The 17994-nt window shown below is 30.6% G+C and overlaps 1 protein-coding gene across 1 annotated transcript; it reads right to left on the reverse strand.

Annotated features, from left to right (window-relative positions):
* Positions 1-794: 794 nt before the first annotated feature.
* Positions 795-17897, reverse strand: LOC127700829 (cyclic nucleotide-binding domain-containing protein 1-like). The gene is made up of 14 exons (XM_052204515.1): positions 17755-17897; positions 16147-16231; positions 13503-13613; positions 12872-12918; positions 11640-11814; positions 11022-11170; positions 9692-9828; positions 8312-8370; positions 6349-6427; positions 5617-5749; positions 4608-4714; positions 3805-3955; positions 3166-3233; positions 795-2354 (listed from the first exon to the last, which is right to left on the reverse strand). The coding sequence occupies exons 1-14, from the start codon at positions 17828-17830 to the stop codon at positions 2223-2225; spliced, it is 1509 nt and encodes a 502-aa protein (XP_052060475.1). The 5' UTR covers positions 17831-17897; the 3' UTR covers positions 795-2222.
* Positions 17898-17994: the final 97 nt, after the last annotated feature.

Below are 17994 nucleotides of genomic sequence, written 5' to 3' on the forward strand. Positions count from 1 at the left end.
TAAATTAAGGAGATGTGGTATGATTGCCAATGAGACAACTATCCACGGTCCACCAGACACCAAATGATGAATGATGTACGACCTTCAACAATGAGCCAAACCAATACATCATATCAAGCTATAAAAGGCCTAGACATAACAAAATGTAAAACAAGAAAACAAGAAAACCAACTGCCTGATTTAGTAAAAAACAAAAATGATATACAGTAACAAACGACAACCACTGAATTACAGGCTCCTGACTTGTGTTCATTAAAGGTTTACATGTTTGTTAGGTGAACCATGAGTATAGAAAAGAACTGGTGGTGTATGAGTGGTCTAAGTAGTTCATATACAGTGTCACTTCTAACCCACTGTTGGATGGTGTGTTTATGACTACATTATTAATTGACACGGATTGTAAGATATCTTTATGTATGGCAGTGGTTCTCTACCAATACTTCAGTTTTCTCTACCAATAATAAAAACTGTCCCCCATGGTATAGCCAAGGTTATAAATAACCAAAACGACAATACGAGGTCAACATACAGTCATCAACATTTAAGACAGTTGTCTAAACAATAATTTCAAGCTCAAAATAAGCCGTGAATGAATTAACATAACTATCTAAGATCTGCCATCAACTATTCAGCTACAAACAACAACATTTACCAAAAACATATATACTTCTAGATGTTATGGTATACTGTATATTCATGAATGTAAGTTTCATTGACATATACTCAATAACAAAAAAATGCATCACAACTGTAAAGTATATGTACTTCAAAATCAGTAACAAAGGTCAAGTAAAAATGTTAAAAATCATTTATTACAAACATTTAAATGCTGAATGCTGACATTTAAACAACATGTACACTCAAATGTATAAACCCCATCAATATAAATATATATATATATCAATAGAAAACAATATGGCTATAAAATGTGAGTTCTAAAGTATCACAGACTCTTGATATACATTTCAATCCTGTATCTTATAATTTACAGGAAATCCAATCTTACAGTTTATAAAATAAAAACAGTTGTAAATACAAAATACAAATTTGTATGCCAATCTTTAAAAAACATTAAAAGCATATGTAGGAAATTTGACAAAAATAACATTACAAACAGTATATTAAAACTGATATTTCCAAGATGACTACAACAATAACTATTCATCTTCTCTGTTTAGCTCACTTTGAGTCACTTTTCCTGTGGTTGAGTCTCATTATAAAAGATATGTTTTGGTGCCAATCAAATTGCTCTATTGCAAAAGAAGTCAACAAATTTAAGTATGTGCAGGCATTTGTGAACCTTGATTGTTTCAATGGAAAAACAAGAAATTTACTGTGTATACTGACTATCAAAGTGACAATAAAAATATAAACGATGTCAGTTTTGATTGATTACAGATTAACAAAAAAATGTTATAGATTAGTAGGTTTTTACAAGTTAAGGCTTTGTTCATAGACATTTGGAGAAAAAATGTATCTTTGAAAAAAATAATGAGTTTTGTTTCTTTGCGTTGGTTTAACAACCATAAAACACAACATCACTTTGTTACAAGTCACGGGTTAATTATAGGAAGGAGTATAAGATAAGATATAGTCAGTACATAGATTTTTTATATCACACCATTGCAAAAGACAATACACAAGAAAATAAAAAAAAAAAGAAAAGAAATACAGCTGAAAAAAAACATGAAATATAAATTGAGTTAATAATACATGTAGTCACGTAAACCAGTATGTTTAGTGTTTATTGACCATGCACCAGAAGCAGCATCACATCCATTATAAAAAAAGCTTTTGAGTCAAGTCCTTCCTCGTGGCTGGTGCATATGAACAAATAGTATTGTTGTTCATAGTATAACAGACCTCATAAGAAGAATGATATAAACACATACACTTTTAGCAATATATTTTGAAATTCTTGTTATTTCTTTTTATCATGCACTACAAAATTCATCTTCCCATTTATTTCAAATAAAAATCTAGAGAATTTTTATCCTATTAAAAACCTTAAAAACCAGCTGACTACCTTAAATATCTGACATAAAGAAAACTTGAAACAGTAAAAGTCTTTTGAAAATGAATGAATGCATGTATGATGATTTAATGAGTTGGCCAACTTTAGAAAGTCATGGCATCTATAAAGAGATTACAATGAAGGTTTACCACAACACAAGTTTTGTAACAATCTTGTTTTTCTTTATTGTCCATGTGATATGTATCTGTTAATATTTTGCCCATTTTCCATATCCCGGTCTAATTCCTTTAGAATTTATAACATCTACAACAACACTATGTTTAAACTCATTCCACTGTTGTTTTAGTTCTTGATTCATGTATTCATCTTGAATTTCATCCTGTAAATATAGTAATAAAGGGAGATAATTCATCTTGAATTTCATCCTTTAAATATGGCTGTGTTTGGATATACGCCTAAGGCAGCCTATGGTTACCCATATGTATCTTTGGGTACCAATGGTTTGATATTTTGATACATAGAATATCAAACTAAAGGTACCTATGGATAACCAAAGGCCACCTCTGGCGTATATCCAAACACAGCCTATGTTAGTAATAAAGGGAGACAATTCACATATTTTTACTTTTCCCATTTAGTTTTTACTTACAAATGTAACAAATTTGAGTGGTTATTTTTTTGTTAATAAACATTTTGATCTTTTTCTTATGGTTTATCAAAATGATACTACTACGGAGACAAATTATACAAGTTTTAATATACTTTACAAAAAAATTGAAACACAATAAATGAATATTTAGGACTTTTTCTTTGGTTTAATCATGATGATACAGTACCATAATGAAGCAAAACATACAACCCTTAATCAACTTAAAAAAATGTAATATGGTAAACATAGATTCTACCGCTGCATCAAGTGTGATACAATATTTTTCTCGTGACGGTTAAATTTCAAATTTAACACCAGAGGCTTGATGAGTTTTTATTTAAATATTAAAAATTTAACTGTTGAGAGTGGATAGGATTTTCGGAGGACATCAAGGACATTTAACTTCATAGTTGAATTTTGACCAATGAAAAACTCAGAACCACAGGTTGATTATAAAAGAATAATCAACTGGTCATGAAAAGTATAAATCGTAAGAATTAGATAAATGAATTTTCCTTGTTATCTACAACCACACCCTTACCTTACTAAAACTGTTAAATGTAGGTTCATTTGACTGTGTAAACAACTGTATGGTGACATCATCTAGTTCTGAAAGGAAACAAGTAACAGATTAAAACTTTACAAAATTACTTTTCAGGAAAACAGTGTTCTCATTTCAGATTTTTCTATTCTTATTGTCTATATCCTCTAGATTAAAAATACAATACAAACTAAATGGAAATGAACAAAGAGATTTGAAATAAATTGTTTTAATATTTTATTTTCACTGTTTAGTTGATGGAATGAGTGATTAGGCCATGTGCAAAAAGGTAGTATTTACAGTTTCGGAACATCTCTTGACCTTTCCATACCAGCAATATAGCTATATTTGTAAATTGTGTCAGTGTCATTTTTCTAAATTTTGGATATATTTTGGGACTTGTACAAAACATTGTACACATCAAAGATTTTGCAGATACTATATGTTGGATTTAAAAAAAAATGTGACAAAAAATTATAAATAACATATAGGGGAAATTATTTGTGGTCTATAGCCAATACATTTGCATTAATTATCTCCTTACCTTGGATTCTCTCTGGCTTTATTATCCCTAATGATACATTTGTAGCAGTAACTATAGAACAGGTAATTGGTTTATCCTTTAGAACACTGACTTACCTTGGATTCTCTCTGGCTTTATTATCCCTAATGATACATTTGTAGCAGTAACTATAGAACAGGTAATTGGTTCATCCTTTAGAACACTGATTTCACCAAAGGATTGTGATACTGTTAATCGTCCCATAACTACATGCTTCATTTTCTTCTCCTGAAATATTTACCAATTATAAGAAGTTTAAGCTTGAGTCTTTCCCTAATTTCTTGATTGAGAAATATATATAAATCATGAAAATATGAAGTCGCATCAATTTGATCTTTATGGGAGATAAGAGTGAGTGACATAGAAAATGTGAAAAATGAAACCTCACAAACAGTTTACGTCTTTGAAATCTCATAATTTTATCGATATGATAAATGGCTTTAAAGTATGTGTTGTAAGGTGATTGTTCTTTGATATTTACCACTTATATATTATCATTTCCACAATTCGGAAATTCGGAAATTTATTTTAGACATTGTTAAAAAAAAATATTAATTAGAGATTTTTCTCCTTTGTAACTACATGCAAAATACTATGCAGTGTTTTCTTTTTATTAATTATTGCGAAGTTTTTATTAATGCAAATAATGCGGCTGAATGTGTATCGCAATAATAAGAACTCGCATTCTGATATCTGATACATATAACTGCAGATTTTCCTGAAATCGCAATAATTAATCTCGCATTTTAGTCCATTCTTCAAAATTTGCAATAATAAATGCAAGCAATACAAAAGGTTTTTTCCTCATACAGTATATACAGTATGCATAAATAAAGCAATACAATGCACTTACCAGTAATAAATTTAATAAGAATCTTACCTTGTGACCACTTTTTCCCTTCATTACTTCCACTTGACGTAAAACATGGCACTCCCCAGACTTGATGAAACCAATATATGGTGCTTTGTAACCTTCACTCACTAAAACTGTAACACAAATTGTACAAATTCTCTTACACCCATCATTAAGTGATATTATACTTTTTAGAAAGCAGAGATTTTTTCTTAATAACCCATATATCAGAAAAAAGAAAGCCAAGATTTTACAGTACTATTCTTGGGTACCAGTAAATTTTTTATTTCCAATTTAAAAATGTTACCATAAAGTAGAGTCTATTTGTTATTTCCCTTACATAACATCTTTAATAAAGCACTATTTCAAACATGGATATGTTATATCACTCCAAGTTATCATGATAGTATTTGTTAGATTTCTTTGCACTTTTTAGTGTGAAATTTGTTATTATTACCTGGCATCTGAGTTTTTCACTGCAAATATGTGGGGTCTCATTGGGGTCCCGGATCCCGCTTATTGTTTTGTCAGAATCCTGTATCCTGTTTATCATTGTAATAATAGCGCTTGTAATTTCACGTGTCCCGCCAAACTTTGTTTCCCGTTTTCACGCAAAATAATTTGACTTTCACGTGTCACAGTTACAAAAAAATCAGCCAATCTCGGATCACGCTTACACACCAATGAGACCACAGTATGTAGCATTGTTTACATGAAGCCAGAAAATTTGCTCAAAAGGTGCTAGAGGGGCTTTTGAACTTGCAGTGAGATGTGTGCTTTTACTCCTTTTGAAGGCCTCACTGTGACTTTGAGATGAACAGCAGCTATTAAGGGTACTGTTTCTTTGCTTTCAGCTTTGTCAAGTGCCTGCATGGATTTTCTGTCATGAATAGATACACCATATCCCTTTCTTTTCCATTGCATTTGTTTTCAATATCAAAATTTTGGTAGTGTCCAAATCAGAAGAAACAGCTAAAAAAACATTCAGAATCCATGGTAAATTTGCAATAGAAATTACCTCTAAGTTATCACTTACTTGTATTTGGAGGGAATGAGACCCATTCAATTAATTTGGCAACTTGGACGATTGTCTGGTCTGACCAGCCTTGGAATCTACCACACGTTAATAACAAATTCTTCTTCTCAGCATTACTTCTAGTGTCTATTTGCTTAAAAAAAAATGTAAATTTTTAAACTGTTCTGTGGATAATATAGAATTAGTATCAAGAGTAATGTCTTAAGAATCAAAAGTCTTTATCAGAGGTGTGCCATCTGCTCATAACTATGTATTGCTGCAAAATAGTGCTTACACCTCAACAAGAAAATTTGGTTATTCTAATAAGTTTGGCAACCATAACAAAATGTATAATTTCAATTCATGCATATATGTATACTCATTTTACAATCACATACACATATTTTAAAAGCTCTATATTTAATCTTGCTCTTCATCAAAAAGTCCAAGGGCCTAAAGCAGAGGCTCAATGGTGAACCATGACCTTTGGCAAGTTAATGGCAAAGTTTATCTCATACAGATAGAGTATATTGCAAATTTTGAAAGACTGGAGAATGAACTCAGGTGTTCTGGAATGCTAAGCAGTTCCTATTCCTCTATTTTTGAATGTAAAAATATAATTATGAATTAATAGGACTATAGCAAATGAGTTGTCAAAAGCCCTATAAGGGATCTTATTGTAAACAATTTCATTCTATGATACCATTTCAATAAAGTTAGTTCTAGACCTCAGATGTCCTAAATAAAACTTACTGTTATAACTTTAGTATAATCTGTTGATAAAATTTTCAAGAATTCACAGTTTGGCTCTTGAGTTTCTACACTGAAAATCCTAAAGAAAAATAAATTTTATCTGTAGTACAATTTAACATAAATACATGATATTAACTACAATAAATATTGGACACTATACTTAACTGTACCATGCATACATCTTCTGACATCAGACTCGGACTTCTCTTGAACTGAATTTTAATGTGCGTATTGTTATGCGTTTACTTTTCTACATTGGCTAGAGGTATAGGGGGAGGGTTGAGATCTCATAAACATGTTTAACCCGGCCGCATTTTTGCGCCTGTCCCAAGTCAGGAGCCTCTAGCCTTTGCTAGTCTTGTATTATTTTTAATTTTAGTTTCTTGTGTACAATTTGGAATTTAGTATGGCGTTCATTATCACTGAACTAGTATATATATTTGTTTAGGGGCCAGCTGAAGGACGCCTCCGGGTGCGGGAATTTCTCGCTGCATTGAAGACCTGTTGGTGACCTTCTGCTGTTGTCTGTTCTATGGTCGGGTTGTTGTCTCTTTGACGCATTCCCCATTTCCATTCTCAATTTTATACACCAATTTTGTGTATAAATTCAGTATAAGATATTTTCTGTTATTGGAATAGAAAGAAAATGTCTTTATTGTATTCAGTGTAGTGAATGTCAAGGTTATCTTCCTTTTCAAGGTTTTCGTATAGACATTTAATTAACAGTTTTCATTTTTCAATTGCATTCACATTTCAAAATCATACATAACTTTCAACTAATGAGAGGAATGGAACTTTTACGGATAAAAATGTGCCAAAATAAAATAAATTTAAACCTTGCAATATACCATACAAGTTTGTTCATATATTTTATCAAAGCCATTCATGTTGAATAATTATACCATCAATAAACTCTAGCGTGTACCGTTGTAGGGATAACCTATTTTTCTTTTCATATTGTCACTTAATCCTTGATTAAATCTATTTAAGCAGCTTTGTTTATTTAATGTCACTTTGTATTTCAAGTTAAAACTTCTTGGTGATCAGTTTTATTTGTCAGGAAGTCATGATCAGGAGTCCTAGGAAAAGTACCCTTTTCTGCAAGTGCTATAACATACTAGCATCTAAATAACTGTCTGCCATATTTGTTTTTCGTTAGTTGTTTTATCCTGCTGACTTTTTCATTTGCAGTGTTTGGTATTTGTCATGTCAGTACCTTTTACCTCACTGCATGGTATTGGTTTTTCTCATTGTTGAAGACTGTACAGCGACCTATAGTTGCTTACATCAACACTATTTTGACTCTGGTGGATAGTTGTCTCATTGGTAATCATACCACATCTCCTTTTTATACATTTTTATATAATGATACTAATTTTAGTGCACATGACATGTCTTTCTGTAATAACCTTTGTTAGGTAAAATTCAGTTTAAAAAATGCATCGGAGCATAAAAAAAGGCTTTAAAAGGCGTACCTTGCCTGACATCTCTAGGTGACAGTAATCTGATTAGTTAATGGGCAATCACTCATACCCACCATTTAGCCACTGAATCCCTTTAAACAGGCTTCACTTTCAAATCCTTTAGTTCATCATACCATATCTACTTATATTTTTTTACAAGATAATTATTGAAAAAGAAATGAAACCTTCCCCAGAATGAGTTCCTCTTTGTCAGGCTATTCAATTTTTTGGCAAATTCACCTGTCCCATTGTAAAAATACAATAGCTATTGTTCTTTGTGGAGTTTATTCATTCCAACCTTTGAATTTCTCCTTAAAAAGCCAATCATTCATTGATTATTTTAGCTGAACAAAAATTTTTTAACTCCCAGTGATGAAAATACATGTCTCAATACTAAATAAATTAGCAAAATAATAAATAGCCTGACAAAGAGGACCTCATTCTGGGGAAAGGTTTTATTCAATTCACAAATAATTAATAATAGACAAAATAGGACTTACCTTGAACCAGGTTTTCTTTCAATTTTATCTAATGTACCAAAGAAATCACCTGGTTGTAACTGAAAAAATTTGAAATAATAATCTTCTGCTTAATTGAGGTAATAAAACCAATCAGGAAGAACTATTAAACTCTTATCTATAAAGTCGTATATCATACAGAAAATATATTTCTTGACATATTGTTGAAGATTGTATGATGACTTCCAGATGTCTTATGGTTATTTTTGTTGGGTTGCTGTCTCATTAATGAATACCACATATTTCGATTTATTCATATTTACAATTTAAAAAATAAATATGAATAAAAGGAGATGTGGGGTAAATATTTTGCAAGCAACAAAGAAATACCAACAAAATTGCAAAAGAAAGTGTACATTTACAGAAGATTTGAACAGTTTAACAAGATGAACAAAGGTTGATTTATTTTCTTTATTAAAAATTTATTTTAAATTATCTAAAATTGTGTGTTGAAAATTGAATTCATGTCAAATAAAGTAAAATTATATAAATCAGAAATGGTATAGGTCTTTCATTTTTCATGCACAGAAATTCTAGAAAAAATCAGATTAATTGTAACTTGATAATATACTGATTTATCGTAACCCTTACTTGATGATTTTAAGTAAAATTGAGAATGGAAATGGGGAATGTGTCAAAGAGACAACAACCCGACCATAGAACAGACAACAGCAGAAGGTCACCAACAGGTCTTCAATGCAGCGAGAAATTCCCGCACCCGGAGGCGTCCTTCAGCTGGCCCCTAAACAAATATATGTACTAGTTCAGTGATAATGAACGCCATACTAAACTCCAAATTGTACACAAGAAACTAAAATCAAAAATAATACAAGACTAACAAAGGCTAGAGGCTCCTGACTTGGGACAGGCGCAAAAATGCGGCGGGGTTAAACATGTTTATGAGATCTCAACCCTCCCCCTATACCTCTAGCCAATGTAGAAAAGTAAACGCATAACAATACGCACATTAAAATTCAGTTCAACAAAGAAATACCAACAAAATTGCAAAAGAAAGTGTACATTTACAGAAGATTTGAACAGTTTAACAAGATGAACAAAGGTTGATTTATTTGCATTTTATATAATTATTATCTTCAATTACTACAATAAAGAAATGAAAAGGACTGTTTTTGTACTTTATCACATACTCTATATCATATGTAATTGATATGGGTTTTTCATCAGGATTTAACTTGTTGTTAGACAGAATTTTACCTAAGCAAGTCAATTATTCATTATAATTTACAAAATGCACCATAAACAAGGAACCAGTCAACCCTGCCAGACTGGCATGTGTAGTCAATTAAGCATCCCCTGTAGTAGTTTATTTTAAATTATTTATTTGTGCTATGCAGTACTTACAATGTCTTTAGATTCCTCTGTAAGTAATGGGGTTGGTGATCTAGAATCTACAATGTTGTCGTTGGTATTCAAATGAGGGTAGGTCAAAGGTCGTACTGAACCTTTTAACACCATATATAAACCATTTCTACCAAATACTGAAAAGAAAGAAGAAATAGACAACACCAAGAGATACATGTATGCAATTTTGATTAGTCCTCATTTGGGTTGAGTAAAAAAATATACTTTATTACTCTTTACGACACATAAACAAAATTTCTGCTATGACTGCATATTTTTTCTTGGGAGTATTACTAAAGAACTGTTTCTTGGAATATAGAGCTGTGCTGCTATTTCTATTCAATATTTTTTTAAAGATGAAAATGTATGAAAAATTAAATATTTGCAGAATTGATAAATGCTATCCTCATATGTTACAGTTAAGGAATATTTTTCCTTTAAATACAGGGTCAAGCACTAATTACCATGTTATCTCAATTTGAAAAACTAAAGAATGGTAAAAAAATTGTTTTTCAGAATTTTGATAAATGAGCCAATAAATCTTTAGTACAAGCTAAACAAGTTACCTCATGATCAGAACTTAATATAATACAGAAGGAGAGACAAAACTGGGGATATACTGGACAGCAACACTAAATCCTATGACGAGTAATCATATTCTTTGTAGAATTGAGGGTTTTGATAGCCTAGGAGGGGGTCTTTATTTCTGTTTTCTTTAATTTTTTAGACCATTTTTTCTCTCTATTTTTTAATTTTTAGACCATTTTTTCTGTATTCTTTAATTTTTTAGACCATTTTTTCTGTATTCTTTATTTTTCAGTCAATTTTTCTGTATTCTTTTTTGGGGGGTTCTCTTTTTCTCTATTTTTTAGTTTGTTTACCCATTATTCTCTATTCTGTAAACATCATCCAAACCCTCATAATTTATCTAGACTCTGGTCAATCTAGGGTTTGACATATGGCTAGGTTTGTCTGTTTTTGAACAACATATGTTGACCTCTGTATTTTGTTAGAATTTTGTTGCTTGGTTGATGCTTACCTTGTACTAAAGTATATTATATTATATTGGAATTTTATGTGACTGTCATACAAGTGAGAGGTTTAGCTAGCTATAAAACCAGATTTAATCCAATATATTCTACATAAGGAAATGCCGGTACCAAGTCAGGAGTATGACAGTTGTTTTCCATTGGTTTGATGTGTTTGAGCTTTTGAATTTTCCATTTGATAAAGGATTTCCCGTTTTGAATTTTCCTTGGAGTTCGTTATTTTTGTTAATTTACTTTTTATAAACATGTACAAAAAATATTATAACTAATGACTGCATTACCTGTAAAATCTGTATCTTTCCACTGCTCAAATAAAGCTACAACACAAAGTTCCTTTAGAATATTATCTGGAACATTGTCATTGAAAAATCTAAATGTTTTGAAAATGGAAAACATCTTGTCATTGTCTGAGGCAGTCCTTTCAAATGGTCTGAAAATAATAATAATGGAATTAATAAATGCAGAGTAATACTTTCTTTGCAAAATGTCGAGGGAAAAACTTGTAGATCTTTGTGAAATGTTAACCTCACAACAGAAAGGTTTTCATGGATAATTACAAAATAAAATTAAATTGATAATCTATAGTACTATTTAAAAATTGTATCATAAACATATATTTTTTCATTAATTAATCACTCTGAAGGAGCTTTCAAACTTGTTACTCAAATTCAGCTCATACAACGCAGAAAATTCAGCTCATACTAACAACGCAGAACTGCATGCATAATAAGACTGTCTAAAATATCATTAATTTAAATCCTTACCAGAATACGTTTAAAGAAGTGACATTTAAAAATTCTCTCATGTCAATTAAAAATGGGTTAAATATAATTCCTTTAAAAAAATAAAAAGTAACAAATATTGATTTGTTTTTTGTTACATGTATTTGAAAAACTTACAATTTCCTGAGGAGTTTTCTTAGAGTATTTAAATTATCTGCTCTGACAGCCTCTGGATGTTCACTTTTCCTTTCCTTGTGCAATAAAGGGAGGTAATCCCTAATGTCATGTGTTATGTCATCTATTGGATAGTTCTTTTTGTCTCTTGCAGCTTTTAATTCATCTGTTTTCTTTCCTGTAAATAGCAGATCAGTATAAAAAACAAAATTCACATGTATTCATTTAGTCATGACTTTATTTTATTTTGATAAATTAAGCCATTTACTTCTAAAATGATAGCTTCAAGTTTTATTCATTAGAGGGGCTCACAAATTTGTATTTTTACAATTCAAGACTTCTTTCAATATCTGTTTGCAGCCTATAAACAGAATAATTGAAGTTTATAGATTGTGTAACAAATATTTCCAAGAAGGATGATGTTATAAAAAAGAATAGACATTCAAAATAAAATATCAGGAAAGATTATCAGTTAAGGAGCATTTAGCACTAACACATTCTTTATGTATCTGTCCTAGTCAGAAGCCTGTAATCCAGTGGTTGTTATTTGTTATTGTGGTTAGCAGCTGGCTTGGTTTTCTCTTTTGAATTGTCTACATTTTGTCATGCTGGGGGCTTTTACAGCTTACTATAAAGTATGGGTTTTGCTCATTGTTGAAGGCTGTACAGACTGATCTGTAGAAGTTTACATCCTCATCCTTTGGTCTCTGGTGGATAGTTGTCTCATAGGCAATCATATCACATTTAATATTACACGATATCCCTGCACAATACATTATTTTCATATAAAAGATTTTAAGTTTTCATGCTTTATTAGTACAGATGAATCCTTTTCAGTATGAATTGCATATACCACCCGGTATTCTAATTGCATTTCAACATCAACAAAATTATTTCAGATACCTTTTGAGATATTCATGAAAAAGAAACAAATATTCCTTGCAATTTTCCTTGATACACAAAAATTTCATTTTTAGAAGATTTTAAACATACAGTATACGTAGGTATATTAAAAATCATGAATTCAGTTCTCCAAGCCATTCATGTGATGTTCGATGAAATTTATATTTACATAACATTGCTTCTATGAATTTATCCATTTAATTTTTTTTTAAAACATGTTTATCTCCCTTTAATTATTTAAATCATATTATTTGCATTTCTTCTCTATCATTCCAGATTTGAATAATTGATAGATATGGTTTATATAATATGCCGTAATATAATAAAGTTACCTGTTGCATTGTGGGTAATACTCATCTGTGATGAAAACTTTTCTACACTATAACAAACAAAACAAGTATGCAAATTAATTTATGGTAAACGGTTCCATATACTGTTATTATTCTCATATCCTAGAAGAGAAACCCTATGTTAAAATTTCAGTACCTGAATTAAGATACATGTATTGTATACTTTAAAAGTTCAGGCTTCAGGTTTTTTTGGTTTTTTGCTTGTTTTTAACCATATTTATTAAGAACTTTAGCTCTTTCTTTAATCATGTTTATTACAGATTTTTGGCATTTTAAAACTATATATGTTTCTTTTTGAGACTGAAGTATTGATTTTTTCAGATTTAATATTATAGCTGATTGCAGTAAAACAAACACAGAAACAAAGTCAATATTTGTCATATTATAATGTCATGATATAAAAAGTGTAGAATATCTCCCTTTGTTTTATATGAATAAAATAGATGTAGGATATATTTCAATGAGATACAACCCAATAATATGATAATATAAAAACCCATCTACAGGTCAACAATTGGTCTGAAACAAAAGTGTCTACACTATATGTCTATGAATAAATCACGCTATATTTACACATGGGGTAATGAATTTCAACATGACTATTAAAGTTTACCTTTTTTTTGACTGTGCATGAAATATTCTTTTGCTTGGTGGTTTGGCAAATATATCTTTGTAATTTGTCATAAATGTTTCATGTGCTTCATCAGAGCTCTTCTCATCCTCTCTAAAATACATTGAACACAGTAATACATTTTTAGAAAATCAAATTGTTTTTGATCAGACAGAAAACAAGTTTATCAGTAGACTAATAAAAAGTGCAAAAAAGAACATAAATACAAATCTGTACAGGAAATGCACTTAACTGTAAACTAGTAGTGTAATATCGTCTCACCAAATGCTTTATTTACTCATGCCATCGTGACATCATAGTCTTAAACTAAGTAACAACAACAAATAACAAAAATTCAAGAACAAACTGATTTAAGGATGTTCGCTCCTCTCGTTTTTTATTTTTTTGTCAGATATTCGGAATCCTCTGGTTTTATCCATGTAGTGCCATTAAAAATTTTCCCAACTAACCCCTACTTTTTTTCCCATAATTTAATTACATATAGTTTAAAATGTCATCTTTGAAAATCTTATAAAATCCTTATTATTTTTTCATTGTTTTTGAAAGAAAAAAAGTGTCAATGTTAAATGTATGAAAAATCTAGAGAGCATTATTTCCCGCCAAATTTTCAATGGCTTATACCTCGAAAACAACCATAGGAACCCTTAATTTTTTTCTGCTTTTTTAGCTTCTTTATTCATATACATGTACTATCAATTTATAACAGTCTTTTAAAAAGCTTGTTACTTTGAATCAGAGTAGCAAACATCCTTAACATAACAATAATAAATGCAACAAGAATATGTGCCCATAGGACATCATGCTCAACTAACAATATCACATTTCCATGTTCGGTGAACCGTGAAATCTTAGAAAAAACCTATATTTTGTATTTATGTATTAAACAGTTCACTAATGTAATAAATTTCAAGTTGATGTACATGATCACAAACTACCGGTACCTTAAACCAAAACTTTTACCTATCACATTTCCATGTTCAGTAAACCTTGAAATCAGAGTCAAAAACCTTATTTTGCATATATTGAACAGTCACCTTATATAAACATGACTGTGTACTAAGTTTCAATTTGATGTGAGCACAAACTACCTAAAGGTCAAGGAACAATAAATGGGCTATGTCGCAGATTTTGGTAAATTTTTGCTTGTTGAACTATGACTGAAAATCAAAAAAATAATGCATTTATCTCTTTTTTTTCTCTCTGAAATATTACCGATTGAATTATCTCAAAATAGATGAACATTTGCATAGAAAGCATTTAAAATCGGTGAAAATCGTTCTTAAATTTGTCTTAAAACCATCTAAACTCCAATTCTAGTACATAGATTTTTCTTAAAAAATCATCATCGACTTTGTTTTTACGCTATACACATTCAAAATGGTGTTCTAGGTGAAAAAAATACCACAAAATGTCGAATTAAGCATAATGTCATCATGTTATACATGTAAGCCGTAAAACGTCGATTTTTAAATTTTTCACTATCAACTAGGTTACAGATTGGTCAATACACCAAAAACAAAGTCGGTGACCCTATCATTATTTTATATCATTAAAATGGAAATTTATATATCAACAACATATCATTTTTTAAGAAAAAGATATGTACTAGAAATTGGAGTTTAGATGGTTTTAAGACAACTTTAAGAACCATTGGTCCGATTTTAAACACTTTCTATACAAATGTTCACCGATTTTAACAGAGTTCAATCAGCAATATTTAAGAAAATAAAAGAGATAAATGCACTATTTCTGTTGATTTTCAGTTATAGTTAAATGTGCCCAAGTTGTATGCAAAATTTTACCAAAATCAGTGTCATAGATATAAGAAGATGTGGTATGAGTGCCAATAAGACAACTCTCCATCCAAGTCACAATTTATAAAAGTAAACCATTATAGGTCAAAGTACGTCTTCAACACGGAGCCTTGGCTCACACCGCACAGCAAGCTATAAAGGGCCCCAAAAGTTACTAGTGTAAAACCATTCAAACGGGAAAACCAACGGTCTAATCTATATAAAAAATGAGAAACACTTATGAACCACATCTACAAACGACAACTACTGAACATCAGATTCCTGACTTAGGACAGGTGCAAACAATTGCAGCAGGTTTAAACGTTTTAATGGTACCATTTACTGTTCCTTGACCTTAAATGGCAGTTATGCCAGTAAAGCTCAAAGTGCTTAAATGGCTGACATAAAATCATTTCAAATTGGAGACCGTTACATGGAATCTCATGGAACTGCTCTTTAATTTTCTAAGTTTCAAAAGATTTTTTTAAATGAAGGCTTCATGAAATATTTAAGATGCTTAATATCAAGATGGGGAAAGGTTAATTAAAATATTCATAAAAATTCAATTTTTTTACTTAAGAATTGCTGAGAATCAGATCTCAACCCTTTCTGCCAAAATTAATGGGTCAGGACAGATTTAAACAAGGAATACATTAACTCCTGTTACTCATACAATATATAGGGATAATATGATTTGTCTGAGAATGTGAACAGAAAACATTGTATTTATAAAGTTCTTTTAAAAATGATCCTGTAATTATACGATATCATAGATAACACTTCAACTATCAAATACTAGCAGTAAGTTCTCTTTCTTGTTAAATAATTATTACCTTCCGTTCAATCCTTCAATTCCACATAACAATTTTAACTTTTCATAATCAATTGTTGGAGCAGGAATATCTTCAAGCTTGTGTGCTAAATTGGAAAAAAAAAGAAAGCAATTTTTAAAAAAACTGACGAAATAAAATATGACGTTCTCAAGAGACCATGGACAACAATTCATTCTCATGATTTTCGTGTTAGGTATGTATATGCTTAATTACATACGTCGTCATAACAGATTTTTTTAAACAGTCCAGTCTGATTTTAAGTTTAACAGGGTTGGTAAAGGGTAATTTTCGTGCATAGTGCTTGCCGTTTTTTTTGTTTTTTTGTTTGTTTAAATTGACGATCATCGAGTTTTGACTTTTTTTATTTTTACGTTCGATTGTGCAAGACGGGTGCCTCGTTCAAAGTGTTTCCCCAACTTAATTATACGTGCTTGGAGATTAAAAGTGCTTATTTTTCATGCTTCAAGATTTAAAGTGCTTGTATTCTATGCTTGGTAAAATTAAAAGAATATCGTTTAGGAAGTTAATAAAAAGTAATCGGAAATAATTTGATGATTTTCCTTATAGATTTGATTCAGATTTCGGGACTTAAAACGTATATATTATATACTTGCCAGTTAAAGGTTTCCAACCTATGATATGCGTTCGTTATACATGTAGTACTTTTTTTTTATCAACCTTCATGGACGAAATTATTTCACGTTCACCGTGAAATTGTTATTCCTTCTTTGTATTTTAAGTTTTATCCGTGCAAGTACAACCCTTTAAACCTAAACTAACTAGCAACGAATATTATTTTTAATTTAATTAAATCAAGCTCAACCCACTACATATTAGAAAATCCAAATTCCTAAGCCAACAGTACGTGTTTTTTTTTTCTCTAATTAATATTTTATTTTTTTTTTTCAATTTTTTTTTTCAAAAGTTGACTCGTTACTCATGAAAATAAGATTTCGGTGAGGTCATTTTAAGTCCCAGGAAATTACAAGAATGGAGGATTTTGCACCATTTACCCAGAGCTTCTGAGGGCCTTAAGCGGCCCCCATACCCCCTGCCGTTTGACTTCCTTCTCCGGCATTTACACATCATATTGGCCTAGCTACGCGCCTGCCATTTCTTATTAGTAAAACCAAGGATTTGTATAGTTAGAAGTCTGTCTATACAAATTTTAGGTAAAACTTAGCCATTCAAATATATATAAAAGATATTCAACTTTAATTTTGTTCTACTATTAGTTTCTAGCGATACTTCATTAATTGAAGATTATTCGCCAGGGGTTGACTATAGAATTTGATTCTGTGATCATACTCTTGAAACCCTGTACTGTACTGCATGAAACTTTTAAATGTGGCAATTGATTCCAATTTATAACTGTTTATTGATAAAATGAATATTTATAACTGTCTTAAGATGTTTGTATTTGCCTAAATGAGTGTGGATTGCTATGTTTGGTTCTATTGTCTAGTGGGACCAAAAGGTTAATAGTAGAGACTGCAACCATTTCGTGTATAATTTTGTAAAACTAAAGAAAACAAGTCTGTATGATATCTAAAGCGCCTATTTTTTTTAAAGTATCATATTAATTTTTTAAAAATGCATCTTTCTTACTATCTTTGGGTTTCTTTCCAAAATGAGAGACCCATCCTGGCTTTGAAATACTTTGGTCAACTTTAACTAGTGCCATTCTTAGGAATACTAATTCTTTCCAATCCAAACGGGCACCTGCTTTTGTTTACGCCGCCATATTGTTTACAAAATTGTCCAAGCAACGAGAATGTTTTCGGATTATACCTAGCGAATGTATGATTTGATTATAAAAAAATCATTAACATGTTATCATTACTTGAA

Source organism: Mytilus californianus, unplaced genomic scaffold, assembly GCF_021869535.1.
Source record: "Mytilus californianus isolate M0D057914Y unplaced genomic scaffold, xbMytCali1.0.p SCAF_5, whole genome shotgun sequence".
NCBI lineage: Eukaryota > Metazoa > Mollusca > Bivalvia > Mytilida > Mytilidae > Mytilus > Mytilus californianus.

Coding starts and splice junctions, on each gene's coding strand:
- LOC127700829 (XM_052204515.1), bottom strand. CDS start 17,830: ATGGCACTAGTTAAAGTTGACCAAAGTATTTCAAAGCCAGGATGGGTC. Junction 16,232..17,754: donor TGGAAAGAAACCCAAAGATA/GTAAGAAAGATG, acceptor TTTCCAATTTAG/CACACAAGCTTGAAGATATT. Junction 11,815..12,871: donor TATTACCCACAATGCAACAG/GTAACTTTATTA, acceptor TGCTATTTACAG/GAAAGAAAACAGATGAATTA.